Source organism: Ochotona curzoniae, unplaced genomic scaffold (genome assembly GCF_017591425.1).
Source record: "Ochotona curzoniae isolate NIBS_2020 unplaced genomic scaffold, NIBS_Ocur_1.0 contig_2210, whole genome shotgun sequence".
Classification (NCBI taxonomy): Eukaryota; Metazoa; Chordata; class Mammalia; order Lagomorpha; family Ochotonidae; genus Ochotona; species Ochotona curzoniae.
This window is the reverse complement of record NW_024465369.1, coordinates 48,204,262-48,218,763: the sequence shown is the minus strand read 5'-3', so window position 1 is coordinate 48,218,763 and position 14,502 is coordinate 48,204,262. Positions and strand designations below refer to the sequence as shown.

The 14,502-nt window shown below is 39.8% G+C and overlaps 1 protein-coding gene across 6 annotated transcripts in view; it reads left to right on the top strand.

Moving 5' to 3' along the window:
- Positions 1–13,025, top strand: part of STAT4 (signal transducer and activator of transcription 4) — a 102,065-nt gene extending 89,040 nt beyond the window's left edge. For 4 of the 6 annotated variants that reach the window (XM_040971890.1, XM_040971893.1, XM_040971892.1 and 1 more), the window contains 10 exons: positions 866–949; positions 2,348–2,446; positions 5,797–5,932; positions 7,452–7,501; positions 7,726–7,820; positions 8,112–8,248; positions 8,591–8,782; positions 10,848–10,914; positions 11,629–11,737; positions 12,738–13,025. In XM_040971890.1, the coding sequence (XP_040827824.1) occupies positions 866–949; positions 2,348–2,446; positions 5,797–5,932; positions 7,452–7,501; positions 7,726–7,820; positions 8,112–8,248; positions 8,591–8,782; positions 10,848–10,914; positions 11,629–11,737; positions 12,738–12,764 (996 nt within the window). In that variant the 3' untranslated portion in view covers positions 12,765–13,025. Of the gene's footprint in view, positions 1–865; positions 950–2,347; positions 2,447–5,796; positions 5,933–7,451; positions 7,502–7,725; positions 7,821–8,111; positions 8,249–8,590; positions 9,125–10,847; positions 10,915–11,628; positions 11,738–12,737 lie in introns of those variants that run through there. The other 2 variants (XM_040971891.1, XR_005883022.1) reach the window with 2 other exon arrangements.
- Positions 13,026–14,502: the final 1,477 nt, after the last annotated feature.

Below are 14,502 nucleotides of genomic sequence, written 5' to 3'. Positions count from 1 at the left end.
ATTGATAAGCTTTTCTCCAAAGTGATTGTACCCATTCCTATAAACAGTATGTAATTATTATTTGGTCATGTCTTTAGTGTTTCCTCGACTCCATTTTTTCTCTTTTTTTTTTTTTTCTGTAACTTTTGTTAATTGTTAAAGTTCACTCATCCAATCCCTGTCTTTTCTGTAATTTCTTGTTCCTATGATTTCTGGACAAATTCCTCTCCTCTACTTCCAGTCCTTATATTGACTTGCCTGCTTATCTTATTATATTTTTAATAATTTGTTATTATGATCATTTCTTTCTATAACATTCTTACTTCACTGACATAATAATATTGCTATCTGTGGCTTTTAAAAAACATAAGAGCTTTTTAGTGGGCATTTTCAAATATGTACAAAATGAAAGGGAAAATTGATTAACTCTCCAGTTATGCTTCACCTAACTTCATCAATAATGAACATATTTCCTGATTTTTTATGTATATATATATATAAAACCTCTTTTTCACCTAAACACATATATTTGTAAGATTCCTGAATTCCAGGTAACATGGCTTTTCACTCATTAATGAAGTATCTCAAGAATATGAAATTTTCAAAGTAATAATCATAATACCTACAATACAGAAAAAATAACTGGTTTCTTAAAATTCTTTCTTGATAAAACCCTATTTTCTTCTAAAATTTTAATCTTACATTTTGTGTTTACAGTGTAATAATTTCATGACTTCTCAAACTGTGTAATTGTTGAAATACTTGAGAGTGGAAATGCAAGTATTTGGGAAGCATTTGCTGTAAGAGTTTATTATCTGTTTCAGAAACAAATTTGGCATTAGATAAGAAGTGTGTATAAGACAACAATTTCTTTCCCATCTTTTAGGGCTGTCATATGGTGACTGAAGAACTCCATTCCATAACATTTGAGACACAGATTTGCCTCTATGGCCTGACCATAGATTTGGAAGTAAGTGTTTCAATGAACATATTCTATGCTTACTAATAACATTTGCAGGAATAGGTTGGCATTTGTAACATGGACAGTCAATGTTTCAAATTTTAAGCACATTCCCTATATTTTAACTTATAAAAACACCATTTAAAATATTCACTAAATAGTTAACATGCTATTCTGGTTAAACACAAATGGTAAAATCTCATGAATCTCATGAATTTGATATATGTTGAATAATTTGTTGCCAGGTTTCATTTTTGCTTGTTTATTTTCTGGGACTTCTTGAGTCATGAATAATCTATAGATAAATTAATATCTTTGAACTGTTTTATTTAATATGCATTATATTTTTAAAAATTCAACTCACATAAAATTTTCTCAGAAAGTTTCTGTAGCACAGTGAGCAAAGACAAAGGATAGGAACATTAACAGTACATTATTTTGATTCTTTTACATCAGTTTCCATTAACACAAAGAAATAAAAAACTTCAGATTAGATTGAACATGATTGCCTTGAAGGCAGGAAACCAATGATGCCTTATTCGTCATTCTATTGCTAGAAGCTATTGCATGCCTCTCATATAATACACACTCCATATTTGTTAAATAAATAAGCAAATGGGTTGTATGAATGAGTAAACATAATTTCATACTCCCTGAACATGACCATATTTGTGGAGTGTGTGTGTATGTGTGTGTGTGTGTGTATAAATAAATATATATATGCATATATATATTTGCTTTTATTCTTTTCATCTTGATACATATAAGTGCCATAGTAAAAATTTTCGTGGAGTCCTCCTCACTGCCTTTCCCTAAGCCTCTGTTTGCGTGACCTGGCGATTTCCCTGAATCTGCTGTCTGTTCTCTGGCAGGCAGTACTGTCAGCTGATTGGTTTTTCAGTCTGGTCTGTGAAAGCATATTTATTCCAGAAGCGTATTTAAACCACAGTACCAACAGTCTTCAACCATGTGCTACCAGACCACGGAGCTCTGTTGCCCACAGTTCATCTTGATATTTTTCACATAAAAACTTTCAGTACTGATGTTATGTGGGTTTTAGGTCATAATTTAAATACACTGATTCCTTCCAGAGGTAAATTTAAAATTCAGTTCTTCAATGTGACGTAAATCAGCCTTGTTGATTGCATTTGAGATAGTATATGTCATAACATAAACATGTGATGTCAGGGAAGGCTGCCTTACACTGCTCTCTGAAAGAATTCCAGTTCTTTCTTCCACATGCCCTTTGGGCCCAGAAAGTTCGCTGCCTTCACAAGTCATTTTTGTGATTAGGACACTGGATTAGAAGAATAAAGCTAGTTTAAGATAGCCCTGTAGAGGAAAATGTAAAACATGAGATCAGTAAGGTAGAACCTCCTGTAATAAACTTTTCTTCTTTTGAACCAGACCAGCTCATTACCTGTGGTGATGATTTCCAATGTCAGTCAGTTACCTAACGCCTGGGCATCCATCATTTGGTACAATGTGTCAACTAACGATTCCCAGGTAGAGTGTTCTTGTCTCTTCTCCTTTAACTGTATTTGTTTTATCATCAGCAGAACCCATCTGTGTGCATGTTGGATGTGTTCTGGCCTTGTTTTTTTTTCTAGTTTCATTCCTCTTGGGTCACGCGTTTAAAGTGGCATGTAATTATAAAAGGCACAGAGGGAGGCAGAGATAGAGAGACAAGGAGGCAGAGAGCTCCCATGCTGAGGCTTGGGTGCGCTAAAACCAGCAGCCCAGAACCCCACCCAGGTCTTCCGTGTGAGTAGCTGGGAGCCAACCATTTGAGCTATCACTTGCTGTCTTCCAGAGAGTGCGTTATTAGCAGGAAGGAGGTTGGAAACAATGCCAAGATGCAAATCCAGGCATTGCTATGCAGGACACAGAGACATACCAAGCAGTATCCTTACTGCTGTGCTGAATGCCCGCGTGTAAAATAACATGTTATCAGATACATGGAACCCAAGACAATTCTGGCTTGCAGACATGACAGGTACTTGCTATTTCTGAGGAGAGACTGGTTTGCTCCTAACTGTGCCTGTCACAGAGAGTTCAAGGGCCATGTAGACTGCGGGGAAATTCAACTCAGAGATGAGTAGTGGGATAGCTGTTGGGATCCAAGGCCCACATGTGGCGTAGCTGCTTACATTAAGTCTTGGGATGCCTTAACTCATGTCGGAATGCCAGGTGTGAGTCCCAGTTTCTCTGCTTCCAATCTAGCTTCCCAGAGTGCACGGCCTTGAGGGTCAGCAGGAAATGGCTCAGAGACTTGGACCTTCACACCCACGAGGCAGACCTGTCCTGGCCCAGCCCTAGGCATCTGGGGAGTGAGCCAGTACCTGATATGCTCTCTCTGTGTGTCTCTCTCTCTCTGTCTATCTCTCTCTTCCCCCTACTTTCCTTCTCTCAAATAAAATAAAAATTAAAAATCAAAACATTTTTTAAAGCTTTATTTTTTATTGGAAAGTCAGATTTATAGAGAGGAGGAGAGACAGGGAGATCCTCTGTCTGCTGATTTCACTGTCCAAGCGGCCGCAACAGTCAGAGCTGAACCAATCCAAAGCCAAGAGCCTGGAGCCTCTTCCAGGTCTCCCACGTGGGTGCAGGGTCCCAAGGCTTTGGGCCGTCCTCTACTGCTTTCCCAGGCCACAAGCAGGGAGCTGGATGGGAAATGGGGCTGCCGGGATTAGAACTGGCGCCCCATGGGATCCTGGCGTGTGCAAGGTGAGGACTTTAGCTGCTAGGCTACTGCACCAGGCCCTCAAAATGTTTTTGAAACTACTATTGGTCCCACTTTCTTCACATAGTCTTGTCCATAAAGGTAGAGATACTGATTTCAAATAAATAACCAGAATCTTCATCCATCTTGCCTAACTATATTCAGGCAGCATATATTTCTTCGTGGATTATCTGCTTTTCTTCCATCCTGGACATCAGCTGGGTTTTAATGCCATCTGGTGGTTATTGAAGATACTGACCAAAAGTTGGCCCTAAGTCACAACAAGCAGGGAACAGATGCTCTTCTAAGACAGCCAGGGAAGGGAGTGGCAAAGCATTTGAATTAGCACTTCCCCTGTTCCCCTCTTATAAAAACTCAGTGCGTTGTCCTGGAAACCACCAAGGTCTAGAGGAAATAGCTCACATGTAAACAACATTTCTTCTTAATTCAAAACAAACATTCCCTCCAAAACAACTCTTTTATCATCAAGTTTAAGAGAAAAGAGCAGACAGAATTCAATAGAGAATGTGCCTGGCCTTCAAGGCCAAGAGCAGCCAGTGCCCCTGAGATGAAGTGCAGTTCTTCTTTGGAACCTGCACACATTCAGTTTTCCTTCCAGACCCAGGACAGGGAAGGAGAGATGGCACGCTTCTCTGTCCTCCAGCCTCAACGCACAGCCTGACACCTCGCTTTCATCAGCAGCCTTCTGTAAGGATGTCGCCATAGACACACTCACCACTGTAGACTCACTCAGCTCCAGGATGAGAACCTCTGAAGACAGACACACACATATATATATACACACAGTCTCCAAAGCATGGATTTACAACCCAGTTATCAAACCAAGTTGAACAACGAACTCTGGTTTCTCCTCTTAATTCTATCGTATCTTGAAAACTCAGCTCTTAGACCTTGAGCGTAATCTGTGCAGGTCACTTATCCAGAAACAATTCTTAGCTGCAATTTCTAGGGAGGTAGCTTTCAATTTCTAGGGAGGTAGTTTTCAATTTCTAGGGAGGTAGTTTCAAAAGAAAACTACCTCCCTAGAAATTCTTTCTCCAGCTTCCCTTCCTGTCACCCATTAACGCGGAATGCTGTGTCCTCTTTCCTCCTTCTGAAATCTCTTGCTGTCCAGCTTGGTTCCTGTTCACCAGTCACCTCCTCCAGGGATGACACTCAATTCCTACCTCCTTTTAGAGGTACCTTTCTTGACTTTCACATCTGTTCTGAAAATTTGGAGTGAAGTCTTCTGTTCCATACACCCAGTTTCTGACAGATGACCATACAGAATAGATTCCTTTCTAGAGCAAAATAAGTATGCATAAGACAAAGACTGGAGCTAATCACAAATAAATATCCTAGAACCACCTTCCTTAGGCTGGGATTTGACTATTGTATTTTCAGGTGGTCTGTCTGGTCAAGGAATACTTAGTGCCAACCCATGGTAAATTCATTAGATAACACGAATAATATTTAATATGAGTATTATTTCAGAAACAAATATCTGTCCAGTTATCTGTTGGGAAGTGTTAAATGCATATGAATTGCTTGATAGTCAGTAGTCCAGGTGAAGTTAGAGATGGCAAGTGTTTCTTTTGAAAAAGGTGGAGTCCTTTATTATATTACCCTCAAGGAACAGAGGGACCTTTAGTAAAAGAATCAGTGTTAAGAGAACAATAGCAGTTGGGCTTTCGCCTGCCTGTTAGGATGTCTGTGACCTACATCAGAGTGCCTAGGTTAGATTTCCAGCTCTGATCCCAATGCCAGCTTCCTGTCACTGTGGACCCTCGGGAGCAGCAGGTGATGTCTGAAGTAACTGGGCCACTGACACTCATGTGAAAGACCTGGATTGAGTTCCCAGCTTCCAACTTCAGGCTGACTCCCAACCCTGGCCATTACACAGGCACTGAACCAACAATGGAAGATCGATATCTCTCTCTATCTCTCTCTGTCTCTCCCCCTCTCTCTGCCTCTTGAGCAAATAATAAAAATTTAAGCAAGAGTGGGATGAGAGGATATTTTGTATTGATTACTTAGATTGACCTAACAATTGTAAATTAGGAATCCTATGGACTGAGTTACTGTATTTTCAGTGTAGTTAACAAACATAATCACCCTTAATACTCCATTTCAGAATTTGATTTTCTTTAATAATCCTCCATCTGCGACTTTGAGTCAACTCCTGGAAGTGATGAGCTGGCAGTTTTCTTCTTATGTTGGCCGAGGCCTTAATTCAGATCAACTCAATATGCTGGCTGAGAAGCTCACAGGTGAGACCTGGTAGATACGGAGACTTGGCTCTGTTTTTGCCACTCAGGTGTTTTAAGAAAACAGGATGATATCACAATCATTAATTACAATGAACAGTGAGTCTATTGAGTGCCTCTTATGACACCAGGCATAGAGTTCTGTATTGTCACAAAATTTCTTCAGGGCTGCCATTATTTCACCCAAGTTAGAGATGAGGATACTGAAATACAGATGCCGAGGGACTTGGCCACAGCACAACTGGTATCTAGCACAGCCAAGTCACAGGCCAGGCCTGCCAAGCTCTAAAGCCCCTTTTCTTTCCATTCCACACTCCAGTCCCGAATGCATTCTTAAGCCATCATACTGATACGATGTGAAGCATTCATGGTGCCTTGATCTTTCTTCCTCATCTCTCAGTTGACATTAGCCAACTGGAGAATGGCGTATCCCTTTACCGGGTCCAAGGCAATTCAATAGAAACTGTAAACTACCTAGGTAATATTTAATTCTACATAGCAAGAAGGTTATAGCTTTGACTGAAATTTTTAATGTTTATCAAATAGTCATTGGCATTACATATGCCACCCATAATCTAAGCTTTGTCTAATAGAGTTTAAAATGATATTTGTATTTTGACAAGACTGAGGTAAGTACACTTAGCATCCCTAAAAGTGTCTGTTTGGATCTGACATGTTTCTAGTTTACAGGAGAATCAAAGAAGTGTTTGAGTAGCAGCAATAGAAGCTCATGTGACTTACGCTCACTTATGACACTGCGTTGCTTGCCAATTGCACCTGTTACCTGATTAATAAGTGTCTAAGTAATGTTTCAGTGCATTAAAAATTTTACTTACTGTGAACATCTTGTGGGCTTTATTTAATTCATAAATGACAATAGTAGACATTCAGTAAATCTTAATGAATGAGTAAAGCTTTTTAATATATAGTATAAATAGCAACCATAACTTTTCAGATCCTTGTCAAATTATCCTAATAATTTCCTTAAAGATTTATGTAGATTCTCCTGTGTGCTTTCACTGTTCTGGATCAAAACAGCCAACAACAACCAATTACCTAAAGACACTCTAGTTCATTCTTTTTGTCTGAATAGAGGGGTCTGTCGGTAATGTAGCTACAGCTAACTTATACAAATTTATTTTAAAATGCTTATTCACAGCATTAAGCTGTTCTTACTGTCTCTTATATGGGTCATGTTTGTGTCCACCACAACTTTTCCTACATTCTTAATTCCTAGATTGTCCTCCCCCCCCCACCTCTGACAAATTACATCCTACCTGTTCTGGTAGCTTCCCAAAGCCATTGTTAACTCCTCCATCAAAAGCTTCTTCTCTAGAGAGCAACTTTCTTAGGAGAAAGGCTGATACTTTTCATTTCTACTGCACCTAACACTCCATACACTGTGAACTCATAGCAGACGCTTGAGAAATATTTATAAGGAAGGGGAGAAATCTAAATTGAAGAAATAACTGAAAAGTCTTATTGTTGGAATAAAGTATTTCATTTTTTCCTCTCTTTTTAGTCCAGTCCACCTACAGTGATGGTCACCTGACTTGGGCAAAGTTCTGCAAGGTACAAATGGAAAGGAAACACTTTTGGGGTACTTTTTAAAATCTAATACTCCCTTTAAACCTCCCTACCATTTAGCTAGGGAGCTAAGGATTTCCTGGAGAAGGATGTGTTTAAAAGAAAGTGAAGTGTCCACTTTAACGAAAAGTTCTCCTTTTAGAACTTGAATGAGTCTGTCAATGTTACTAAAATGACCATGATCTGAGTGTGCTTGTTCATTGTAACAGGAACACTTGCCTGGTAAATCATTCACCTTCTGGACATGGCTTGAAGCAATCTTGGATCTAATTAAAAAGCACATTCTTCCCCTTTGGATTGATGGGTGAGTTACTGGTTATGGTTTCCCTGTCAGTTAATTATGTTCTTTTTTCCCATCTTGTTTTGTTTTGCTTCCTTTTTTCTTTCTAATTTAGGTATTTTTGGTGTCTCAGGAATCAAAATAGTTTCAGTTTCTGACATTCTTCTCAGAGTGCCAATATTTATATCTGCAGATGAGTGGTCCAGTTAGCACTGACTTAATGATACCCAGAGCAAACTTCAGGTGTGTTCTTTGTGAATGAAATAAAATGCAAATGCTGCAACAATGATCAAACTATACACTGTTCTGTTTTAGGTATGTTATGGGCTTTGTCAGCAAAGAGAAGGAACGGCTCTTACTAAAGGATAAAATGCCTGGGACCTTTTTATTACGATTCAGTGAAAGCCATCTTGGAGGGATAACTTTCACCTGGGTGGACCATTCTGAAAATGGTACATGATCCTACTGTTTATTCATGTGAATTTGGCATTTCTGAGTGTGGTCATTGAGATTTCTGGTTTTGTGTGTGTGTGTATGTGTGTGGACTTGCTTTCCCACGTGTTCAGTGGATTTGAATCTTAGCTGTTGCACTGCCCCAGAACAGGGTACACTGAGTTGTAAAAGCCTGCGAATCGGCATCTCAAAGGCACTTGATCTGTTCTGTCCCGACCGCAGGGCGTGTGGTGTTGCTTTCTTACTGTGACTGAGGACCGTCTAGGCAGGAAGAACGCCCACAAAGTATGTCAGTGGAAACCTGGATATCCTTGCGATTACTGTGTTTTGTTTTGTTTCAGGAGAAGTGAGATTCCACTCTGTAGAACCTTACAACAAAGGCCGCTTGTCTGCTCTGCCATTTGCTGACATCCTTCGAGACTACAAGGTTATTATGGCTGAAAACATTCCGGAAAACCCTCTCAAGTACCTATATCCCGATATTCCCAAAGATAAAGCCTTTGGTAAACACTACAGCTCCCAGCCGTGCGAAGGTTAGGATGTTTTTGTTTAATTTCTTCCTTAACAGCATGGAAAATAACCTCATCTTGAAGCAAAGTAAATGAAGTTCCTCTTATGTTTGCTTTGATCTTTGAAAGGTTTAAGGAACCTATGGTGGTCAAAGACTTAGAAATGAAGTGGTTTGTCAGCAGTTTCCGCAGAGGAACTGCTGGGCTGTCTGATTGGCAGAGTGACACTCAGTAGCTGAGTTACACTTCACCATGGCCATGGAGGTCTTTCACAGCCACTTATAGTGCTTCATATTTCTCTCTCGTAAAAAGGAGTGGCTTTGACTTCACTTTTATGAGTTGGAGGAAAGGACAAAGAAAGAAATGGTAATGATTTCATTTAAGGGTATTTGTATTTTGCCAACAAGCTCCGGGGCTTGTAAGTTTTATATTTTTTATCTTGCTGTCTTCTTACAATGTAGAGTCTATTTATTCATTTGCCAGGGAGCGTACATGGGGTCTGTATTTCATCTACCTTCTTCCCAGCCTACCAAGTGTATTCTAAGACTCAGAACTGTAGCTAGCCAAAATTAGCCTTCAGTAGTTATCTGTTGAATATATGAAAGCTCATGAGATTAGCTGTTATAAGTTCTCTATTCTGTTAATTTAATGAAAGTGTAATCACTGCTGTGTGTGCATAGGTTCTGTTTGACTACTCATGGATTGAAAATATTTTATCTTTTTTTTTTAATGTAGTTATATCTTTGAAGGGGATTGAGGGACAGTGAAAGAGACAGACCTTCCATCTGGCCTCTTCACTTCCCAGAGGGCCACTACAGCCAGGGCTGGCCCAAGCTGATGCCAGGAACTTCTTCTGGGTCTCCCACATGGATAACAGGGAATCAAGTCCTTGGGACATCATTTGCTGCTTGCCAAACACATCAGCAGGAAACTAGATTGGAAGCGGAGGAGCCAGGGCTTAAATAAGCACTCCAGTAAAGAATATTATAGTCCCAAGTCTCAGTTTTACCCTTGCCACTCCACAACAACTGCCCTTGGAAATACTGCAAATTACATCTGTACTGAATCTGTAGAGACACCTTTTGTCTTATCATTATTCCCTAAACAATATAGTATAACAACTATTTACATAGGATTTACATTATTAGGCGTTACAAGTAATCTAGAGATGATTTAAAATATACAAGAAAATGTGGTTAAGGTATAGCAAACATTATTCCATTTTATATAAAGGACATGGCCACCTAGAATTTTGGTATCCAAAAGGATCCCCGAAGTAATCCTCCATAGTTATCAGGGGCCAACATTTTATACATCTTATGCAAAATTTTATACAATTTATAAGCACCTTCCTCTTAAGCAATTAAGTCTTTTGAGTACAGTTTTATGGAATTCTCTACATTTGTTACTCACAGAGGGTGACTTGATGCCACCCAGTTTTACCCCTGTGAAACAAACACATAAATATCTTATAGAAAAGAAAACAAAAACAAAACCTGAGCCTTGTAAGTTGTCTATACATCTGATCAAATGAGCTAACAAATGTCAATACAACAAATTATAGTTGGAAAATTGACCCCAGCACTGGTTCAACACAGAGAAATCTGATGAATGTGCCCAAGGTTGAGTGCACACGTCACTGTTGCTATAGAAAAGTGTGGCACTTTTTAGGAATACTGATATTTGTGTTTTAAAATGTGTGCTATCAAAGGTTATGGTTGGTGTCCATTTTAATGAAAAGAACCAGGTTACTATAAACCCCCATCATCCAAAACATGAAAAAGCAGTTCCTGTAATTACTATAATCAAACATAAGTGCACTGTAGAAGACAGGCAGTATACTTGATTCCCAGTTTTTCTTAAACCTTTTGTGCAAATATTATGTAAAGTTGCATTATGTTGCCAAGAGATTTTTTTTCTCTCTTCTTGCATATTTTATGCCTATCTTAAAGATGGGTTCTTATACCCAACTAAAAATTTCCATAAATCACTAAATAACTATATTGTCTTTGTTGATGCTGTGGGTATTTTTCCTATTTTGTGAATATTAAAACCTGTTTTTCTCCAACATTGTCCCTTTCTTTTCTAGTTTCAAGACCAACGGAAAGGGGAGACAAAGGATATGTTCCTTCCGTTTTTATTCCCATTTCAACAATGTGAGTAACCTGAGTCATTGCAAAAATACTTACTATTGAATTAGTTTTTTAAAAAAATTGAATTATTTTAAAAGCAGAAGTAGAGAGAGGAAGACAGATAAAGGTTGAGCTTCCTTCCATCTGCTGGCTTATTCCCCTAATGGCCACAATGTAAAGGGCTGGACCAGGCCCAAGGCGGTAGCCAGGAGTTTCTTCCAAGTCTCTCATGGATGCAGGGGCCCATGCCGCTGGGCCATGTTCTGCTCTTCTCCCAGATACAATAGCAGTAAGCTGGTTCAGAATCAGAGCAGCCAAGACGTGAGCCCTTGCACATACGGAATGCTGATGTCATAGGCAGTGCTTTATCTGGTATACCATAATATCAGCGCCTATTGAATCTATTTTTTAAAAAAAGTTTCCTCTGAGAGATTTAAGGGTAAAGCAAAGAACATGTAACTGAAAATAAAGCGTACTTATGTGCAAAACAAAAACACTGCCTATCCCCTTTCAATACTAAGACTAATCTTCAGGGCACTGCAACTTCTTACTACTGACATTTTGCTGTGCTTTTATATGTCATATATCCCATCATAAGTTGAATGTTCTGCTATGAAAGGATGAATTAAGCATCTCAGTGTCACCCAAAGATGCAGACATGAGTTCCTGATGCAGTCAGTGACCTTGAGCTATTGCTTTCTAATCCTTTTCAATATTCACCTTGTTCTCTCTTCTAAGTCGAAGTGATTCAGCTGAGCCACAGTCCCCATCGGACCTGCTGCCCATGTCTCCAAGTGTATATGCTGTGCTGAGAGAAAACTTGAGTCCCACAACAATTGAAACTGCAGTATGTTCCCTTTCTTTTCCATTGCTGGTCAATAGTGTTTGCAATGAAGTTAAAGTGTGTGAATCCAAGCAACTGAAGTAGTGCCTGGGCAGAGAGAGAACCTGTTTATTGGAGCAAACATGTGAGCATAACACACGAGGTATCCGTGTGGTCCTGCATGTTGCTATCATTACAGGCATTGAAGCAAGCACCTTGACTAGTTTGAACTGCCTTAGGTTCTTTCCCTCAAAATATTCCTGCTTGCCACGCTAACACACTGGACCTGCTGTGTGATCCTTGGCTCCATCTGTCTCACTATTTGCCTAGACCAAACAATATATACCAGTAACTATTTACTAGTCTCGTGTATTACCTATCTTAACTGCTCAGGCACCACAAATTCCAATTCTTCCTGGTGGTTATGTGAATTCCTAGTCCCTGGAGCTGTTCCAAGTAGCACCTGAATAACAACCACAAGCTGCACAGTGATGAGATACTGCTGCTAAAGAACTAGGTTGTAACCTGTAATGCAGTAATGTAACCCGGGATGTATTCTTTTTGTTCGTATCCTCAACTACTGCCGGGGGTTCAAATCCACCAATTTGCATGAAAGTGAGCATATCTCAGAATAATAAAACCCTAAGCCCATGAAATTTGTATCTGTGTAGAAACCAAGTGTATTTTAGTTCCTTCTTGAAGGTTTCTAGGGATAGGGAATCTGCTTCTCTTCAATACTTTATCTCCTTGTGAATTGTCCTTAAACGAAGATATTTTTGCCACACTAAACTTCTGAGCATTTTGTAACCATTTCCTTCTGATATTTCTAATGGGATTTCTTCAGAGGAGCCTCTTACTTTAGACTGAGAATCCCATTTACTGTTTTAAATACTTAGTAGTTAATTGTTGGAAAGATTGTGCACTATTTGGCAGACAAGAAAATGTTTAGCCCTCCCTTGCCCAAGTAATGATTTATATGCAAAGCAGAAATTTTCTCAAAGATAATTTTCATTTTTTATTTTAGATGAAGTCTCCATATTCTGCTGAATGAAGGTATAAACCCTGACACCCCAAAGAAAGAAGCAACTGAAAAAGTTTAAAGACTGTTCTTTGCCAACAAAAACATTGTATTTCTTCAGCTTAAATACTGGTTTCCAGGAAATGGTTGAAGTCTCAAGCTCTCCTCTTACTGGCTTGACACTCTTTGGTGGGGAGTATTGTGGACTGAAATGTTAAAAAACAAAACTTAAGATAAATTTTCAAAACAACTTTAGGGAACCAGTGTTATTAACAATATAATGTTAATGAACAACTTGTTTGTATGTGTTTATCTCTGATTTTGTTTCTCAGATGTTACTTGCAATTTTGGCTATGGAAGGTGTAAGTTAATATTTCAGAGCAAGTCAAGAATAACAAAATTTACACCTGCATGACTCAAGCCAGCAGACTGGCCTGAGAAAAATCCAATCAGCAGGTCAGTGTCCTGAGTTCTAGTCTCATGCAGAACCAAGGTGGAAAAGATGATAAGACAATAACAGCAGCAGGTCACAGAACTCGCAGGGGTGAGTTGGGTGGATGCTCTGAATTATTGTATCAACAATATCCCAACAGTGGCTCTGCCACCACAACCAGAAACCCGTCCCATTTTAGGAGGAAGGATCCAGAGTCACCCAGGTGATAATCCAGTAAAGTGTACTGAAAATGCAGACACTGAAAGCAGGCAGGAAAGGTTAAAATCTCAGGAAATAAGGACTGGGAGGAGAAGAGCAGTTCTAGCCTGAGATACTGGTTTCCTGTAGTATTTTACTCTAGAAAAGGTATGGATTCGGTGGACCCTGTGATCTTTTCCAGTGCAAATGGTCTCTGATCTTTTAAATTCAACCTAAATAGTAGATACTAGAGAAGGGGGTTAAGAAATTCCATCCCTAGGATAAGTAGTTTGCTCTGGTGAAGAGGAAGAGCCGTGCCTGATTAAGTGGCAGTGTACGAAGGGGTACATGAATGGCAGGTCTGTTTTGATTCTTGCTGACGCTGCTGAGCCAGGGAGAAAGTCATGTTAGCAAGGCACCTGCCAAGACCAAATCCAGAAAGTCCAGAAGCTAGATGCAGTGTGAGCTGTGGGTACAGAATCAAAGGAAACTGTACCCTCTGAATAACCTCTCATTCCTTCCACCTTTGTCCTGTCCTTTAGACAAACCAAAAGCCAGAAGCTCCCGTCTGTTGTTACAGCCGACCTTTTCCCTTAGGGAGAGTCCAGCCTTTGCATCCACTTACATGCACCCAACTAGAACCTTGTTTCTCTGTGGCTAACTCTCGACATGGCTGGTTCCCATATTTCTTTTCAGGCTCCCAACAGTACCCTTAGGGTGAAGGAGTCTCAGATAGAGAATCATTGTGCATTGAATTCCCTTTAATGTGTCACCCAAGTCTAAAATCATGAAACAGTCCTCAATATTATAGGCCATCCTCCTGTTAGATGTCTCACAGAGGGAAGGAGACCTGAAGACCTGAAGACAGGGTGTAGGTAGGAGAGGCTGACCAGGGTGTGGGGAAGTGCAGAGGTGTGCTCCTTAGAATCTCATGGGAAGGTGTTTCAGAGCACACATGATCATTATCCTCTCCTGCTTCAGCTACGCTCAACAGGTCTTACAGCCCAACTGACATCTTGAATGGCCGACACAACCTGTGTGTCCTGATCCCAGTGCTGGTCAGCCATGTTCATTGACTCATTCACTCAGAAACTCTGCTGAGGACTGCTCTGGATCAGCCATTGCCTTCACATCAGGGTT